This window comes from Trachemys scripta, chromosome 10 (genome assembly GCF_013100865.1).
Source record: "Trachemys scripta elegans isolate TJP31775 chromosome 10, CAS_Tse_1.0, whole genome shotgun sequence".
NCBI classification, from domain to species: Eukaryota; Metazoa; Chordata; order Testudines; family Emydidae; genus Trachemys; species Trachemys scripta.
This window is the reverse complement of record NC_048307.1, coordinates 17,267,892-17,284,876: the sequence shown is the minus strand read 5'-3', so window position 1 is coordinate 17,284,876 and position 16,985 is coordinate 17,267,892. Positions and strand designations below refer to the sequence as shown.

The window sequence follows — 16,985 nt, the reverse complement described above, 5'->3', positions numbered from 1 at the left end:
GAAAGGATCAGACAACCTTAAGTGGAGCAAGCTATATTTGGAAGATCATTGTTTATAATGGCAGAAGAAAAGAAGACTAGTCTTTTTCCACTTACTGCCATTCAGCTCAATGACTTTTAATTAGAAAGTAGTGCAAGGACAGCTACCAGATGAAATAGCTCATATCAACTCACCTTACAATGATCAGATTAGTACAGATTCTTTAGTCTCAGTCTAGGAGAAGTTAGTGAGGAGGCAAGTGTTACAACAGAATCCATTTAGAAGTATCTATGTGTTAGTAACTTGGATAGGGGAAAGGAAGCTTTCTGCTTAACATTAGTTTTCTACAGTCCTCTGAATGAAAGACACAAGAGGACAAACTGTCTGTTACTTGAAGGGAGTATTTTATTAAAAATGGATTCAGCGCATACATGTCTATACTGTTACCAGTCATGCTACTCTCCAGGAGATATCTTACCACTTCAGCCTTTGATTCATTGTGCAATGGCTGGTTTGAACAAGGACTGGGCTGAAGACAGGCTGGTAAGGCTGAGAAAGAGTAACTCTTGAAAATAAGCAACCTTTATCAGTTCATACACGTTCCTCAGCAGGGACCTGTGTTTTAAATCTATTCCCCTACCACAGATACAGTACACAATTAATCACTATTTTCTGCAGCTAGAATGCCCACATATGAGTCTATCCTACCTTTAATCCAGGGGTTCTCAAACTGGGGGTCGGGACCTCTCAAGGAGTCGCAAGGTCATTATGTGGGGGAATCGTGAGCTGTCAACCTCCACCCCAAACCCCACTTACCTCCAGCATTTATAAATGGTGTTAAATATATTAAACAGTGTATTTAACTTATATGGGGGGGGTCGCACTCAGAGGCTTGCGATGTGAAAGGGGTCGCCAGTAAAAAAGTTTGAGACCCACTGCTTTAATCAACTTGTTAGTTCCTACATTACATGCAGATTTCATTTGAGTCAAGTGATGCTATAGAACTGTTTACACAATTAATTATTGGGCACAAAACACTGACTTTACCTAATTTATTGAGGTAGATTTTAACCCCTGATTGGTCATATGAGATATGCTATAGCCTATGAAGAAAGTGATTTCACCCAACAGTGACATGTAGCATATGAGTATCAGGCATAATTTAAATACAAAACAGAGTGAATTGATCAGTTGATCCTCTTAGTTTGCTACTCTAGCTTTGACAGGGAATGCTACTCAATTCCCACCACCAGAGTCTCAAGAAAGTGACTAGCCACTTGTGCAGTGCTGTATCTGAGCTGACAGGGGGCACGGGACAGGGAGGTGGAGCTCTAATGCAAGAGGGTAGCCTGCATGCTAAAGCATGCGATTACCCTTTTTATCTGAAAATACATAGTTACACATCTATTGGTTAAAAGTTAGCATGTTCGGCTACATCTCAATGGTCACCAACAACAGCAGGTAAACAACTGGTTTTAAGTCTCTCTACTTTTAAATGACATGGAAGTGACATTTTGTTCTGGAGGTAAGGTATAAAATTGACGGTTAATTTTCACTGTGCTCTCTCTAATTTAAATCAGACCACCCTTATTTTACAGTAGTTCTATCTCCACACATGCTTCCTTGCAGAGCTGTGCCATTCAGGACTTCTCTCCTCTAGCTACAGGTTCCACCCAAGGTACAGCTACAACAGTTTGATCATTTAGTGGTATTCATAATAAGAACAATGTTAATGTAGATCTTGATCCATTCGGAAAGGTATCAAACCCACTCTTATGGATGCTACTCATAACAGATGATGCATACCTGCCATACTATAAAACTAGCCCTGAACTATCCGACTTGTTTATTACAAGTCTAAACCACTTTGATTTTTACAGAAGTGTGAATCCAGATAAGTAGGAAGAAGCCCATGGAAACAGCAGCAAGGGCTAGGACGATACAGGCCTTGGCTGCATGTTATAGGGTCCGTAGGCTGGAACCCAGTGTAGAGGGCAGGCTTGGGTTCCCCTACCAGCCACATGGCATTGGAGCTGTCAGCTGGTCCAGAGGAACTGCGATTTCTACAGAAGGGGAGGAACTTAGCGACCTGGCTGGAGGGCCAAGCCACAAACTGGAAGCTGCCACTCCGAGAGCGAGAGAGGCTACAGACTGAGAGAAGACGGGTAGAAAGAGCACTAAGGAGGACGCAGCACCTGGCAGAACTAATCCCCAGAATGGCCATGAGCGGTGAAGGAACTCCATCACAAGTGGCCAGGCAAAGGATCGCCCCACTACAAGGCCCGGTGTGGAAGACTGTGCAACAATTGACCCAGATACAAGCGGAGGTTGAAATACTGTAGCGGACTGTAAAGGAATGCATAAGGTGTTCACCCCCATGCAAGGAGAGCCATAGCAGAAAAACAGGAAGAGACAATAGAGCCACATTATGCAGAAGCCTTTTTTATAGAGAGCGCTTGTAACCTCCGAGGCTGAACTCTAGAGTCACTACCCCTGCAGAAGGTGACTGACAAACAGCAGGGACGGATCCAGATCTCGCTGAGGCAAGTGCTGGAGAGCCAACAGAAGCAGTGGGAGGCGCATTGGTACCTGCAAGACTATCTGACAGCTAGCTGAACAGCAGCTGTATTTGTTCAAACTCCTGTGGGAAGAAATTAGTAGAGGCTGCAGGGAATAAGATTGGAAGGGAGGTACCAGGGCCAGGAGCCAGTCAAAGCAGTGTTATGCCTACGGACGAAGGTGATACCTAAAAAGAGAGTACCCGGACCTGCACAGGGACAGGAAGCCTTACTCAGAAGGCAGGAAAACAAAGTCCAAAAGAGTCCTACCTGTGTGGACAACAGGAAAAGGAGGGGCATGTTTTGCCTGGCTACAGAAGGGATGCCCATATATGAGCTATGAAGTGAAGGCTAGCCCAGGAGTAGGGGCTGGACAAAAGAAGGTCAATTGGAAGACTACTGCTAACACAAGGCAAAGGAGTTTGCTTTGGGTGCTGTGAGGTTGGCCATAAGGAGGCACTACCCTCTTCTGAAAGGACAGGATAGCAAGGGGAAGTCATGGACTCCAGTGACATAGAAAACAAGGGAGGGGGTGTCCAGGGACCAGAGCATGGTGGAAACTGTCAGGATAGACACAGCGGCAATCACTATGGACCCACACACCCAGTAGGAGGTAGTAAGGAGGTAACAGATGACTGGGGTGGAGAGGGCCCACACCGACATCAGAACGAACACAGAAGCAGAGCAAGCTATGGTGGGAACACAAACCCTGAGGGATCCTGTGGAGGCAAGTGAAGGAGCTATAGGAGAAGCTAGCAGCAGCAGAGCAAGCCCTGTGAATAGCTGAAGAAGATATGGAGTTCCAAAAGAAAACGTTGCGGGAGGCCATGGAGGACCAGCATAATTTGCGTCTCCTGGTGGCGGAGGCAGAACAAGAGAGGGATGATCTGTGGGCACAGCTCAGGGAAATGCAGGGCAGGAGGCCATTACAGCCCTGTGGGTTGTAGGCTTGAGGAACAGGGTATGTGATGCCATGTCCACCTCACACAGGATTGGAAGGGGTTAAGATGGCCAGGCAGGCCAATTAACTCCCCAGGCTACACCTGCAGGAGGAGCTAAGGCACATGTGTTGATTAAACCAGGCCCAGCTGGATAGGAACAGGAGGGGCCTCTATAAAGCCCAGGAGCTGAGAGAAGAAGGGGGCTGCAAGGAGGTAGTCTGTAGTATTTCTGTGAGGAGAAAGGTTGTAGGAAGAAGCCCAGGGAAACAGCAGCAAGGGATAGGACAGTACAGGCCTTGGCTGCATGTTATAGGGTCCCTGAGCTGGAACCCAGTGTAGCGGGCAAGCCTGGGTTCCCCTACCAGCCACCGGGTAGTGACACAGGATGTTGGAGACATCAGACAGACAGCTGGTCTGGAAGGACTGCGATTTCCCTGGAAAGAGAGGAACTTAGTGACCTGGCCGGAGGGTCAAGCCACAAACCAGAAGCTGCTGCTCCGAGAGACAGATGCTGCAGGCTGAGAGAAGAAGATGGGTTGAGAGAATGCTGAAGAGGGTGCAGCACCTGGCAGAGCTAAGCCCCAGGATGACCAGGAGGTGGTGCCAAGAGTGGTGAGAGAACCCTGTCACGGAGCCCTCCTATCCATTTAGCTGTGCAAACAATTTAGCAGCAGCAGCAGCAACAAAGAAGTGTTTCAGCTACTGCTTAGCCTCTGGCTAACAGCAGCTCCACAGCCTCTGTTTATGAAGAATGATTCAGCTACAGTATCATCAGGTGGAAGAACCTTTCTAACCTCCCTCTTTTTAAAGTCAGGTTTAAGACTGAAGTAAAAGGAGACATTCAAGTTTACCCACCAGCCACCAAGGTTTTAGTGCAGTATTTGCCCAAACCAGAAACCGCTATAGTCTTTCTCCATGCCGTAAGAGTACAGAATATCCATCCTTTCCAGCCTGTAGCAGTGAAGTATATTTACTCTCTAATATTAACTGACCATATCGTATTCAAAGTTATGGTACGGGAATACACCTACCATCCGCTCTTAACATTGCGGTAGAGGTACACCACACTACTCTTTGAGGAGCAGATTGTTTAATGTACAGTTTAAAATTAGGCATTCAAAAGCTGCTGATGACTTAAAAATCAAGGGTTAAATCAAGTAAAGAAGCAGTTGACTTATAAGCCACCTGTCTGAACTACTAGTTACCAAATCAGTTCATCAAAACTGATCTTTTTAGACCATACAGCAATTTCCTCTGATAGCAGACGCACGCACCATTTCTCCCCAGCACCAATGCTGATTGTGGCTCAGCCTAGTAGTGTGACTGAGGGGTTTGCTGTGATTTAAGATCCAATCATACAGTACAAGCAAAAAACCCAACTTATGTATGCAGCCTCATTCTGCATCTTTGGACCCTCTGGTGCTGAACTCAGATCTGCATGACCCAGGATGGCATATTTCAGAGTCCCATACAGTGTAAGTCTAATAGTGAGGATCACAGTCCTCCACCAAGCTGTCTGTGATGTAGCTGGTCTCAAGGACGGTCTCATAGTACATTTTTTCTGTAAGTGTGTTCACTGTCCAGCCAACCACTTGAACTCCGCGTGAAGACCACTGCCTCACATACTCTCTGTAAAGAACAAAGATACTGTAAGAAGACCAAGACTACCATGAACACAGGCTAAAACAAAGCTTTCCTATACAATATACATTCTCCACAGCAGGGCTAGTCTATTTTTTTGTCAAGGTCCAAATTTCTAGGTCCAAGTATAGTCAAGGTCCAGACTCCAGAGAAAATAATAAAATAACGATAATAAGTAAATAAAGAGACTTCTGTCTTTGTTCAAAAGCATCTGGAGGTCTGCATTTGGCCCACGGTCTGTCTATTGACATCCTGCTCCGCATTCCACCTTTCTACAATATCCCTTTACAAACAGGCAACAGCAATAAATTTCCCTCCTTTGTTTTAACTTAAGGTGTAGCACTGGAGGTAAAAATATGAATGGGGAGAACAGACATTATAAATATGAAAAAATAAATTGCATATATTATTGAATAAGAGACTAGTTTAAAACAACATACAGTACACTCACTAGAGATTCTGGTGTTCGTATACATCATACTCATCTAAATCATGGTCCGACCTTACCTCTTCCTCCCTATTTTATTACATGATTACCTCTGGATACATTAGCTCCTCCTGAAAATTTATGCTTTAACACTTACTGTGAAATGTAATTTTTCTGCATGAGGAAAGCTGAAACCCCACACAGGTACCACAAGAAGTTGTGCAGGCTCCAGTCCATAATGACGTCCATCATCATATACCCATAGTGCTTCCAAAAGCAATCAAAACGAGGCTTCCCATCTCCAAAATGACTAAGGCTCCAGGGCCTGTGTGTTAATGCTGTAACAACATTCCTATCAGATTGCCTCATCTGGAAGACCAAGATGAGAAAGTTGTAGTTAGCAGATGATGCCAAAATGCCAGGGCTACCCTCTAGATTAGACGGACTTGCAAACAGGAACATTTGAAGATGGAGGAATGAGAGGCACTAGTTTGTGAATCTGCAGTTCTAGCAGAGTTCTTTTTCCTCCAAGATGATGATTAACCTGGTTTTGAAACTATTTATTGTAAGTGCTTGTATTGTTTCCCTTGGTTATCCCTTGATTGAATAAGTGACACTTATGTTAAGGCTTGAATCCTGCATTGCTTGTGCACACAAGACTCCCATTTAAGTCAATGGGAGTTATGGGTGTGCAAGGAAGGTAAGGTAGGGTCCTTAGTCTCAAACTCTGGCTTGCTAGAAGTTAATGTACACTTGTCAGTATTAGCAAGTCAACCAACTTCAGTCTCTGTATAAATACAGCTTAGCGTGCTGTTTAGGAGGCTAGACAGTTTACTTCATCTAGACCAGTTTGTAAATTCTCTAAAGGCTGTTTGACCGAGTATGTTCTCACTGACTAAGCTGTGCTTAATTTAAACAGACTGAACTGTATTGAAAACCATTTCAGCAAATGCCAATTTAACACTAGCAAATACAAAGTTTCAAAGAGCAGTTTCTGAAACCTAGTGTCTTCAACTTTTGTAATAACTAAGACCTACAGATTGCCACATAATTCTAACTGGTCTGTATTGTATCATTTATTTATTTTATTATACACACAGATGAAATGCAAAGCCTTAATAAATAATTTTATCTTAATATCACAAATCATTAATGGAAAGGGTTTTAATATTTCAAATTTGCCAGTGCGTTTATATTAATGCAGTTTCTCCTACACTTAGGCCTGGTCTACACTGGGGAGGGAGGAAGGGAGGGGGAAATCAATCTGAGATACGCAACTTCAGCTACGAGAATAGCGTAGCTGAAGTCAATGCATCTTAGATCGACTTACCTCCCATCCTCACGGCACGAGATGGACGGCCGCGAAAGTTCCGGAGTCGACGGGAAGCGCGTTCGGGGGTCGATTTATCATGTCTAGACGAGACATGATAAATCGATCCCCAATAGCTCCAGCAGGTAGTGTGGACGTACCCTTAGTAAAGAGCCTGTTTCAGGTAATAACTTGTGATGTCACCAACAGTTACGGGGCAATCCTGCAACCCTAAACTGAGGCCTCACAAGTAAACAGAGGAAACTGAGTTTCAGCTATTTAACTTGAGGCTCTACTTTTGATTGCTATTAAGTAGCATAAGCCCAACATTGATGTTGTTTTATAAGACCCAAGAGAAGTGTTTTCAGGCTATTTAAATAAAAAATGAAATGAATGTTTAGAACTGGACATTCCCTTGCAGGGCTTACATCCCAAACATTGCAGTATCCTGCTGTGCAGGAGTTAGTGTGTGAACAAATCTATCTTCACTAGCCAAGCTTAATGAAGCATGCAAAATAACAAACAGCATAAATGGAAAATGATGAGTTAGAATTAACTATTTTTAACCTTAATAAGGTATTAATACAAATAGAAAGTTACTAAAATCTTAATTAAAAAGAAAAAAAAGAAAAGACTGACCCTCATACTTCACACAGGTCCCCATCGTTACCAATCTCTTAGCCAGGGAATTACGCATCAGTGCAGGCATGTTTAATTTCAGCTCCACCCCATCCTGTTGCAAAGCAAGCAGTAAAATGAAATTAACAAAACACAAAGCAGTACTAGTATCTTGCTTCAAGTGTGTTGTTAATTTCACTTTACCACTGAGCTTGAACAGAGGAGGCAGTAAAACAACAAACGATTTGGAAGGGGAAGTAGCTGAGAAAACGAGACAAGCGGGAGGAAAGAAGAGAGAGGAGATAGCAAAGGAAGAAGCAAGGAAAGTAGGAAAAGATGAAACAAAAGGGACTCAAAGGAGGAGGACAAAACTAGAGAAACAAATTCAGGAATGCCTGTGATTCTGTAAGGTGAGAAGGGAAGGGAAATAGACAGCTGAGCAAGAGAACCATGCACATGGAGGAAGGGGTTGACAAATAATGGGAATTAGGAGACCATTTATTTGAATAGTATCAGAGGGGTAGCCGTGTTAGTCTGAATCTGTAAAAAGCAACAGAGGGTCCTGTGGCACCTTTGAGACTAACAGAAGTACTGGGAGCATAAGCTTTCGTGGGTAAGAACCTCGCTTCTTCAGATGCAAGTAATGGAAATCTCCAGAGGCAGGTATATATCAGTGTGGAGATAACGAGGTTAGTTCAATCAGGGAGGGTAAGGTGCTCTGCTAGCAGTTGAGGTGTGAACACCAAGGGAGGAGAAACTGTTTCTGTAGTTGGATAGCCATTCACAGTCTTTGTTTAATCCTGATCTGATGGTGTCAAATTTGCAAATGAACTGGAGCTCAGCAGTTTCTCTTTGGAGTCTGGTCCTGAAAGTTTTTTTGCTGTAAGATGGCAACCTTTACATCTGCTATTGTGTGGCCAGGGAGGTTGAAGTGTTCTCCTACAGGTTTTTGTATATTGCCATTCCTGATATCTGACTTGTGTCCATTTATCCTCTTGTGTAGTGACTGTCCAGTTTGGCCAATGTACATAGCAGAGGGGCATTGCTGGCATATGATGGCATATATAACATTGGTGGACGTGCAGGTGAATGAGCCGGTGATGTTGTAGCTGATCTGGTTAGGTCCAGTGATGGTGTTGCTGGTGTAGATATGTGGGCAGAGTTGGCATCGAGGTTTGTTGCATGGGTTGGTTCCTGAGTTAGAGTTGTTATGGTGCGGTGCGTGGTTGCTGGTGAGAACCCCTCAGACAGAGACCAACACCTACAAGATCTTCACCAAGCATTCTCAAAACTACGATACCCACACAAGGAAATAAAGAAACAAATCAACAGAGCCAGACGTGTACCCAGAAGCCTCCTGCTACAAGACAGGCCCAGAAGAGAAACCAACAGAACTCCACTGGCCATCACCTACAGTCCTCAGCTTAAACCTCTCCAACGCATCATCAGTGATCTACAACCCATCCTGGACAATGATCCCTCACTTTCACAGACCTTGGGAGGCAGGCCAGTCCTCGCCCACAGACAACCTGCCAACCTTAAGCATATTCTCACCAGCAACCACGCACCGCACCATAACAACTCTAACTCAGGAACCAACCCATGCAACAAACCTCGATGCCAACTCTGCCCACATATCTACACCAGCAACACCATCACTGGACCTAACCAGATCAGCTACAACATCACCGGCTCATTCACCTGCACGTCCACCAATGTTATATATGCCATCATATGCCAGCAATGCCCCTCTGCTATGTACATTGGCCAAACTGGACAGTCACTACGCAAGAGGATAAATGGACACAAGTCAGATATCAGGAATGGCAATATACAAAAACCTGTAGGAGAACACTTCAACCTCCCTGGCCACACAATAGCAGATGTAAAGGTTGCCATCTTACAGCAAAAAAACTTTCAGGACCAGACTCCAAAGAGAAACTGCTGAGCTCCAGTTCATTTGCAAATTTGACACCATCAGATCAGGATTAAACAAAGACTGTGAATGGCTATCCAACTACAGAAACAGTTTCTCCTCCCTTGGTGTTCACACCTCAACTGCTAGCAGAGCACCTTACCCTCCCTGATTGAACTAACCTCGTTATCTCCACACTGATATATACCTGCCTCTGGAGATTTCCATTACTTGCATCTGAAGAAGCGAGGTTCTTACCCACGAAAGCTTATGCTCCCAGTACTTCTGTTAGTCTCAAAGGTGCCACAGGACCCTCTGTTGCATTTATTTGAATGTATTCTAAACTTCCATAATAATCTGACACGGGTGTAATGTGTTAATAGATACCTTGGCACCTCAGTATCAATGTCACTTAGTGTCAATTTTAAGCTAATGAACCTTTATCAGTGTAATTCTGGGGGGTAGAGGGGGGAGTTATTCAAGATTTATCTAATCTGTATGGAAGGGTCTGACAAGGTTGCAATGGTGAGTGGGGGTATATGAGGATTGAGAGTCGAATACCCCAGTCCTCCTCTCATTTCGACACCTACTTTTACATGTGTTCTTAATTACTTAAGAATGATCCCCATGTACTCTGGAGTTACACTTCTCCACAAGAGTATAATCATATTACAGTGATTGTGACATGGTGTACATAAAACTAAAAAAATCAAAATAAGCCTTTAGGAAGTTTTACCTTATAGACGATCTCTGGTATGAAAGAGCAGACAATGCTACTGTTGTACAAACGAGGATATTCCAGATAGAGGAGTTTTAGGGCATCAACTGCCTGTCAAAGAAAGATAAATACACAGAATGTACGTTGTAGTCATAGGTAAAATTTAAAGAGTTTATTAGAATACAGAAAGACCCCACTTTAGGGTGTTTTTTTCTTGGGGGGGTTGGAATTAGAAAGGGGAAGGAGGAAAGCAGCATTTAAATTTGTCTACAGCTCAAGGGCTGTAGACATTGTTTGTTATGCAATATTCATAGATTGCAGCATAAAAGGATGTACAGTATTTCTCATACTGTGCGTGCCTCATGCAGAATGCTTTCAATAGCCAGGAAGTGCACTAAGAGCTAAGAGATACATAACCCCTGACGAGGTCTATTGCTATAAAACATTTGCAGCATTAACTGTGGTTTGGTTTTGAAAGAAAACATTTTTTCTATATATCACGTCAGAGAAAAGCTATATAGTTTATGAACAAGCAAACCATTACCTACCAAAAGTACCCCATGTCATGGTGCTAACAACTACAGACAAGCAGGATAGCCCATCATGATTTCTCTTATTCCACACAAATAGGTGGCAGGGAGGACCCAGTTATTCATTCACTTAGATTCAGTCCATGCTTGTGACATTACCAGAGCCCAACATGTCAGTGAGCCACATTCTAATTATAGTTGTCAGCGTCTTTGTGCAATGGAATGGAAAGAATGAAGCATGAAAAAGTTGTCTGTTTTATAAAACTAAACTTTACTTTCTGCAAAAACAGGCCCAAGACCTCTCTCACTGAAGTTAAAGGGAGTAGTGCTAGAGACTTCAATGGGAGCAATCCAATGAAATGGTGAGAGAAGCACTCTTAGCAAGAATACCTGATTTGCATGGCCTTTGACATCGAAGTAGATTATGAGGTTATAATGCATACATTCCATAACGGCTTCTTTCAAAGTTGGTACTTTTTCACCCCGGAAATCTCTCCTACAGAAAGGTATAAAGAGTTCAGTGGAATGAATCCAATCCAGGAGAACTCCAAGAACAAAGAGGAAGGAAGGATTCCATTTGAACTGTGCCAAGGTGTAGAGTATATTAAATTAAAAACACCAAATGTATAAACTAATGGAGCTCCCTCTTAAAAAAAATAAATAGATCATTTACAGTAACATTTTAGGAGACTTATTCTTGTAAATATTCCAGCAAGTGTATATATTTATTTGCCTACATATTGTGAGAATGGAGATAATTAAAACCCAATGTCAAGATCAAAGGTCTTATCTGAAACCTTCTTAGAACTCCAAGTAATGCCTTTCCAACAGTATAACCCTTATGTTTTAGATAAAATGAGTCATCCCACCATTCATACAAAGATATACATGATCATTTAAATAAACTAACCTAATTAAGAGATGTGTCAATAAAATTCACTTTAGAAATAGCTACCCCAGCAAGCTTTGAAAAGTAGCAATAGTCCCAACATATGAAGTGTTTTTCAGACCAAACCCTGTCCTAAAAAGCGTTTGGTCAAGATTAAGTTGAGGTTAACGCTGCTTATGCATTAGATGTTGGAGAATCTCATCCTTAAAATCAAAATCACTCAGTTCTGCTTCGTGGTTCCCACTCCAAGAAGGGTTAAGGAGATAGATTCTGATCTGCCTCCAACATAGAACAAGGGGCACCACATGCATGTTGGAAAGTTTTAAGGGGTTTTTAAGTCACGGATGCGTCAAAATCAATTTTATTTATGATGGATGTTTTGGTACTGTAGAAACATTTTCAAAAATGAGTAGAAGTATTAGTAGACTGTTGCTGATCATTTACCATAGTCTATGTTTTGCAGCTGGATTAAGCTTCCTAATTTCTTCAAATGTAAAATCACGTAAACTCCCAGACCCATCAGTTGTCCTTTCTACTGTATCATCATGCATTAGAATGGGAATGCCATCTGCAGTGAATTCAAGGTCCAGCTCCACGCCTGTGGCTCCATTCTCAGCTGCCTTTAAAACAAAAAAGAAAGACAAAAACTTTTTAAATATAAAGATGAGTGCTACAATGCTTACTTTGTATTCTAATACAGTTGCCAGGCTACTAATATTCTCTAAGATTTGTCAGCCCACAGAACACAGTGGGGTTTAGCTAAATTCTTATGAGTCCTGTATTTATAGATCTAATATGAAGATTGTCCTATACTCCAAATGGTAAATTGCTGTGCAAAAGTACACGTGAAGGGAAGGAACTCAACTCTATCTCTACCCCACAGCCAGCGGGTTATGTCCTGGTTACCCATGGCCTAGCCCCAGTAAATAAATTAGATAGGATAAATCTATCAGGATAAATTAGTCAGGGCAATGGATCTTAATTGGGAAGCAGCCCAGACTTGTGAGAATTTGGCTGAGTTAAGGTGGAAACCAGTTATCTTGGGCCAAGTAACCAAGACATGTAATGGAAGAGACTTTGGCAGTTTACTTTTCCACCATGCATGACATGGGGCAATTGTTATTAACAGCACAGGAAAAGGATCCCTCACTGTGGCTTTTTTTCTCCCCTGAAAAAAAATTCCTAGTCCATCAAATACCAGGTATTTTAAATATAGACTTCATACAATATTTCTTTCACTGGTGATATAGACTGAATTAATCCCTTTATCGAATACAGTATTTGAGATCTTAGACATTTCTATTGTAAAATTAAAGTGGAAGAAACTCCCATTCTCCCTCCTTGGGAGGAAAAAAACAACTTTGTGAACAAGCTTTATAGCAGCTGGTAATTTTTACTTGAATTTGAAATAAATTACTTAATCTCAGTTTCAAGATAGTGGTGGAAAGGGCATTCTGATTTACATGAAAACAAAGACAAATGTAACATTCCCTGGTTCCCACTTGATTTTATGAAAACGAGAGAATAAAAGTGAGAGTCTAACACAGTAGTCCAAAACAGAAGAAGGAATGGAGACTTCAGATAATCATATCTGCAAAAACATTATTTTAATTTGAGACAAGATCAAAACTAGAAAACCAGGACACTGTTTTCAAGATGGACTACTAGTACAAGTTTTAGCTGCCTGTGGGTAAGTGATCGGAATTTGTACCCTTCTCCACCATACTGGGAGATAGTGGGATCAGTTTCTATTGTACACTTGCAAGTTCATAAAATCAGAGAGCTACCTTGATCTTGAAAAATCAGGACAGGGAGTGTGTGGGCGGGGGGGGGGGGGCGGTAAATAGGAGCCTATATAAGAAAAAGTCCCAAATATTGGGACTGTCCCTATAAAATCGGGACATCTGGTCACCCTAGTCAAATGCCTTCTCCACCCACCCCCAACAGAACAAACACTCACCCCCTCCTCAACTAAAACTTTCCCACTGAACTTTATCTCAGCTATAGCTTCCTTTTAGAAAGCAAACTCAATGGGACTGGGACTCTTCATCTTATACAGCGCCGAGCACATAACCAGTTCTGACACCAAGTGAGCTGGCATATGATGGCATATATAACATTGGTGGACGTGCAGGTGAATGATCTTGATATCCAGAAAGATATGCCTTTTGTACACATCTCCAGTTTTCAGCACTTAAATGTTGCTGGGCTTATATTTACAGGACATGGTAGCTCAGTCACAGAGATGTTTTGAGATATTTAGCAAGAAGATTTTGGCTACTGACATTTCCAGAATTTCCTTCCCTTTACCTCCCTGGGGAGAAGTGTAGCCTGAGTAGCTGAACAACACTGATGTTAGAATAGTAAACAGCATCTACCTTGTAATTTCCAAATTCATTCTGTCGTGTACCAAGTTGCTCCGGATTGTCTTGGGCAATAGATGGTTACTATATTTACACTTAATGATTCACAAGTATGTGTATAATAACTTCCCTGTTGTCTCTGTTTCATTTTAGCTGCTCTACTTAATCCCTATGGTTTGTTGATTAGTTTGTACTAATCACTCCCATCTGTAAAGCTTGTAGTCTTTTATTTGTTTATCACACCTTTAACTGCCATTTTTCACTTGATTCCAGGCAACAATTTGTTTATAGTTTTTAAAAATGGATAACAGTAAGTGCTGAAATGTTGGTTCTTGTGGAATTTAACGGCTATGATTTGACTTCTGGTGATGTGTATTCCCTGCAGATATTCCTATAAATAAAATTTACTATTAAAAATTTAAAACAAAAATATAGTCAGGCATACAGTATAAGGCCAGAAGGAACCACTAGATCATCTAGTCTGACCACCTGTATATCACAGGCCACCAGCAGAACCCAGGCATGAAATCCAGCAATGGAAATGAGACCAAGTAAATGAGACCCACAGGAGAGTAAACTATTCTGTGCCATCGGCTGAGGATAGGAGGGACTGAGGTGCATCAGTGCTTGAGGCCACTGCAGTGGCACAGAAATGATTAAATGAAGTATACCCAGATAATCTCAGCAAGTGACCACATGTTGCAGAGGAAAGCAAAAACACCGCAAGGTCACTGCAGATTTGACGTGGTGGAAAATTCCTTCCTAATCCCACATATGCCCATCAATTAGACCTGGGGCATCTGAGCAAGAACCAGCCAGCTATGCAGCTGAAAGAGACAGAATACTCAGTGCCAGGTCAGAGCCCTGGCCCATCCTGCCCAGTGTCCCATCTCCAGCTGTGTCCATCCCTGATGCTTCAGAAGGAGGAGATAAATCTCCCAGAATACACTGGGAGGGAAAAATTTCATCCTCACCCCTGGGGGGTTGCTGGCTGAAACCCCAAAGTATGAGTTTTAGGAACATCAGATGTGCCCACCACCACCACTTTCCTCCCTTTCATAATTTGATAAGTGAAGGTATTCTATACCAAACAGGTTAATACATTTTATAAAATTACCATTTAAATTGTTGACATCTCTTTGTTAGAATGTTTTGTCACATCCAATTCAAAATAAAAGTTGAATTATTCTGTTCGCTACTATGCCAAACTGATTTAAAAGCAAAAAGAATAATACAAAGTATTTACCACATACCTATTTCTGCTGCTCATAGCTTTCTCAAAGAACAGCAAAGTGAAAACAGACCACTCTTTCAGTTTCTATTATTCAGACCTCTGAGGGAGGCAGTGAAACTGACAGGAATTTGGTCCAGTTTAATTTGCTGCTGCTTTGAAAGCAGAGGATGGAAGTAGAGCTATTTATTCCAAATACGACCCAAAATTGGAGTTTGTGGGAGTAGCAGAAAGCCTGCCCCGGTACCATCCTGGCAGCAGCTGGGATAGCCCTGCATCTGTTAATGTCATATTGTCCATAATTGTCTGTCTCTCCCCACCACTGACTATTTCAAGTTGGGAGGCACCTCCAGCTGAGAGGACCCCTAGAACAGTGTTTCCCAAAGGGTGGGTCATGACCAAGTGAGTTGCGGAAAAGTTCCAGATGGGTCACAGGGACCTAGGCAAACATACACTTCTCCCAGCCCAGTACGAAGGTGAGGAAAGAGATTGGAGAATAAGCCCATTATGCACTCACCCCATAATGGGGGCTCCTGTCACGCAACACTGGGCCCAGCTCCCCACTCTGGGCATTGCAACCTGGTACACGGAGTGGCAGAGCCACTCCTGTTTGGCTGACTGCCCTGCCAAATACAAGGGGCACTAGGCCACAATGCCACTCACTCAAATTTGATTCACTGCTCCTCCTGAATGGCACTGTGACTCCATGTGCCAGGTCACCAAGCCAGGAAGCAGGGCCCAGCCCCATGGGACAAGAACTACCACCACTTCACTCTCCAACCTCCCCCCCTTCCCAGGGCCTCCCCCCAACCAGGCTGGGATTGGGGTTGCAGTGCCAGGGTAGAGGGTACATGTACGTACGGGTGGGTGGCAAAATGCAGCTGGGGGGTGGCGTTAGTAAAGAGTTTGGGAACCATGGCCCTGGCAGGTAGGAACGGCTCTAGGAGGAAACGGGACAGGGAAGCCAAGGATAGAGGAAAAGTAGATGGTCCAGGGGGTGAAGAACAGTAACCCTTAGCACCCAAAAAGACGGGGCTCCGGTGGGTCCCAGGGATTAAGGCAGAGGCATCGGGGTCAGTTGGGTGTGCCTGGTGACTCCTGGAAGGGGTGGTATCTCCCAAAGGTCGGGGTCCCCATGGAGCAATACCTCTGGGGGTGGGGATCACTCCTGGGGGCAGGCAGAGTGTGGGGTGCACCAGGCTCAGTAAGGAGGAGGTGGGGGGTGTACTAGCAGGGGGAGGGGCTCGAGGGGGCATCCCAGAGGTCCCTGGGGAAGGGCAGCCCCGGGAGGGGGGGTCCCAGAGGCCCGCGAGGGGACTTGGGAGGCGGTTCCCCGGTGGCTGACCTGTCTGATGGCCGCCAGCGTGTTCTCGGGCGCGTCGTGCCCACCGCCGCGGTGGGCGATGCGGGCGGCGGAGCCGCGGGGCTGTACAATGTGCTGGGCCCGCTGCAGGGAGACCGGCTCCAGGCTGAAGAGCCGCAGCACCAGGTAGAGGCCGCCCGTGAGCAGGCAGGAGAACATCGGGCTGCGGCTCAGCACCAACAGCGCCCCCAGCAGCGTCGTGAAGGCGCCCAGCAGCATTGCGGCGGGGGGAGCGGGGGGGTAACGGGGAAACCCCCCCACTAGCTGCAATGCAGGGCTAGGGCCTTTACACCGTGATCACACAATGACCCTCACTGATACCCACCAGCCAATCAGCAGTTGGCAGTCGATTTCCAACCACCAATCAACCTCCAACGGATCTCTGCCGTCAGCCAGTCAACAACAGCCACTGACAATCGCCAGCCAATCACCATCCAGCGCTCGCTACGCCTATATCCGTCAGCCAATCCTCAAGCACGGTCTGACAGAATCTGAGGGAGCGA

At 44.0% G+C, this 16,985-nt stretch overlaps 1 protein-coding gene across 1 annotated transcript; it reads right to left on the bottom strand.

The window, feature by feature from the left end:
* Positions 1 to 364: 364 nt before the first annotated feature.
* Positions 365 to 16,782, bottom strand: GDE1 (glycerophosphodiester phosphodiesterase 1). Its single transcript, XM_034783769.1, has 6 exons — positions 16,465 to 16,782; positions 11,970 to 12,145; positions 11,027 to 11,132; positions 10,125 to 10,217; positions 5,704 to 5,915; positions 365 to 5,107 (listed from the first exon to the last, which is right to left on the bottom strand). The coding sequence occupies exons 1-6, from the start codon at positions 16,699 to 16,701 to the stop codon at positions 4,960 to 4,962; spliced, it is 972 nt and encodes a 323-aa protein (XP_034639660.1). The 5' UTR covers positions 16,702 to 16,782; the 3' UTR covers positions 365 to 4,959.
* Between the last annotated feature and the right edge of the window lie 203 nt (positions 16,783 to 16,985).

Excerpts from the sequence above, each read along its gene's own strand:
- GDE1 (XM_034783769.1), bottom strand. The coding sequence starts at position 16,701 with ATGCTGCTGGGCGCCTTCACGACGCTGCTGGGGGCGCTGTTGGTGCTG. Across the intron at positions 5,916-10,124 it reads TACCAGAGATCGTCTATAAG|ATGAGGCAATCTGATAGGAA; the intron begins GTAAAACTTCCT and ends TTGGTCTTCCAG. Across the intron at positions 5,108-5,703 it reads CAGAAAAATTACATTTCACA|AGAGTATGTGAGGCAGTGGT; the intron begins GTAAGTGTTAAA and ends TGTTCTTTACAG.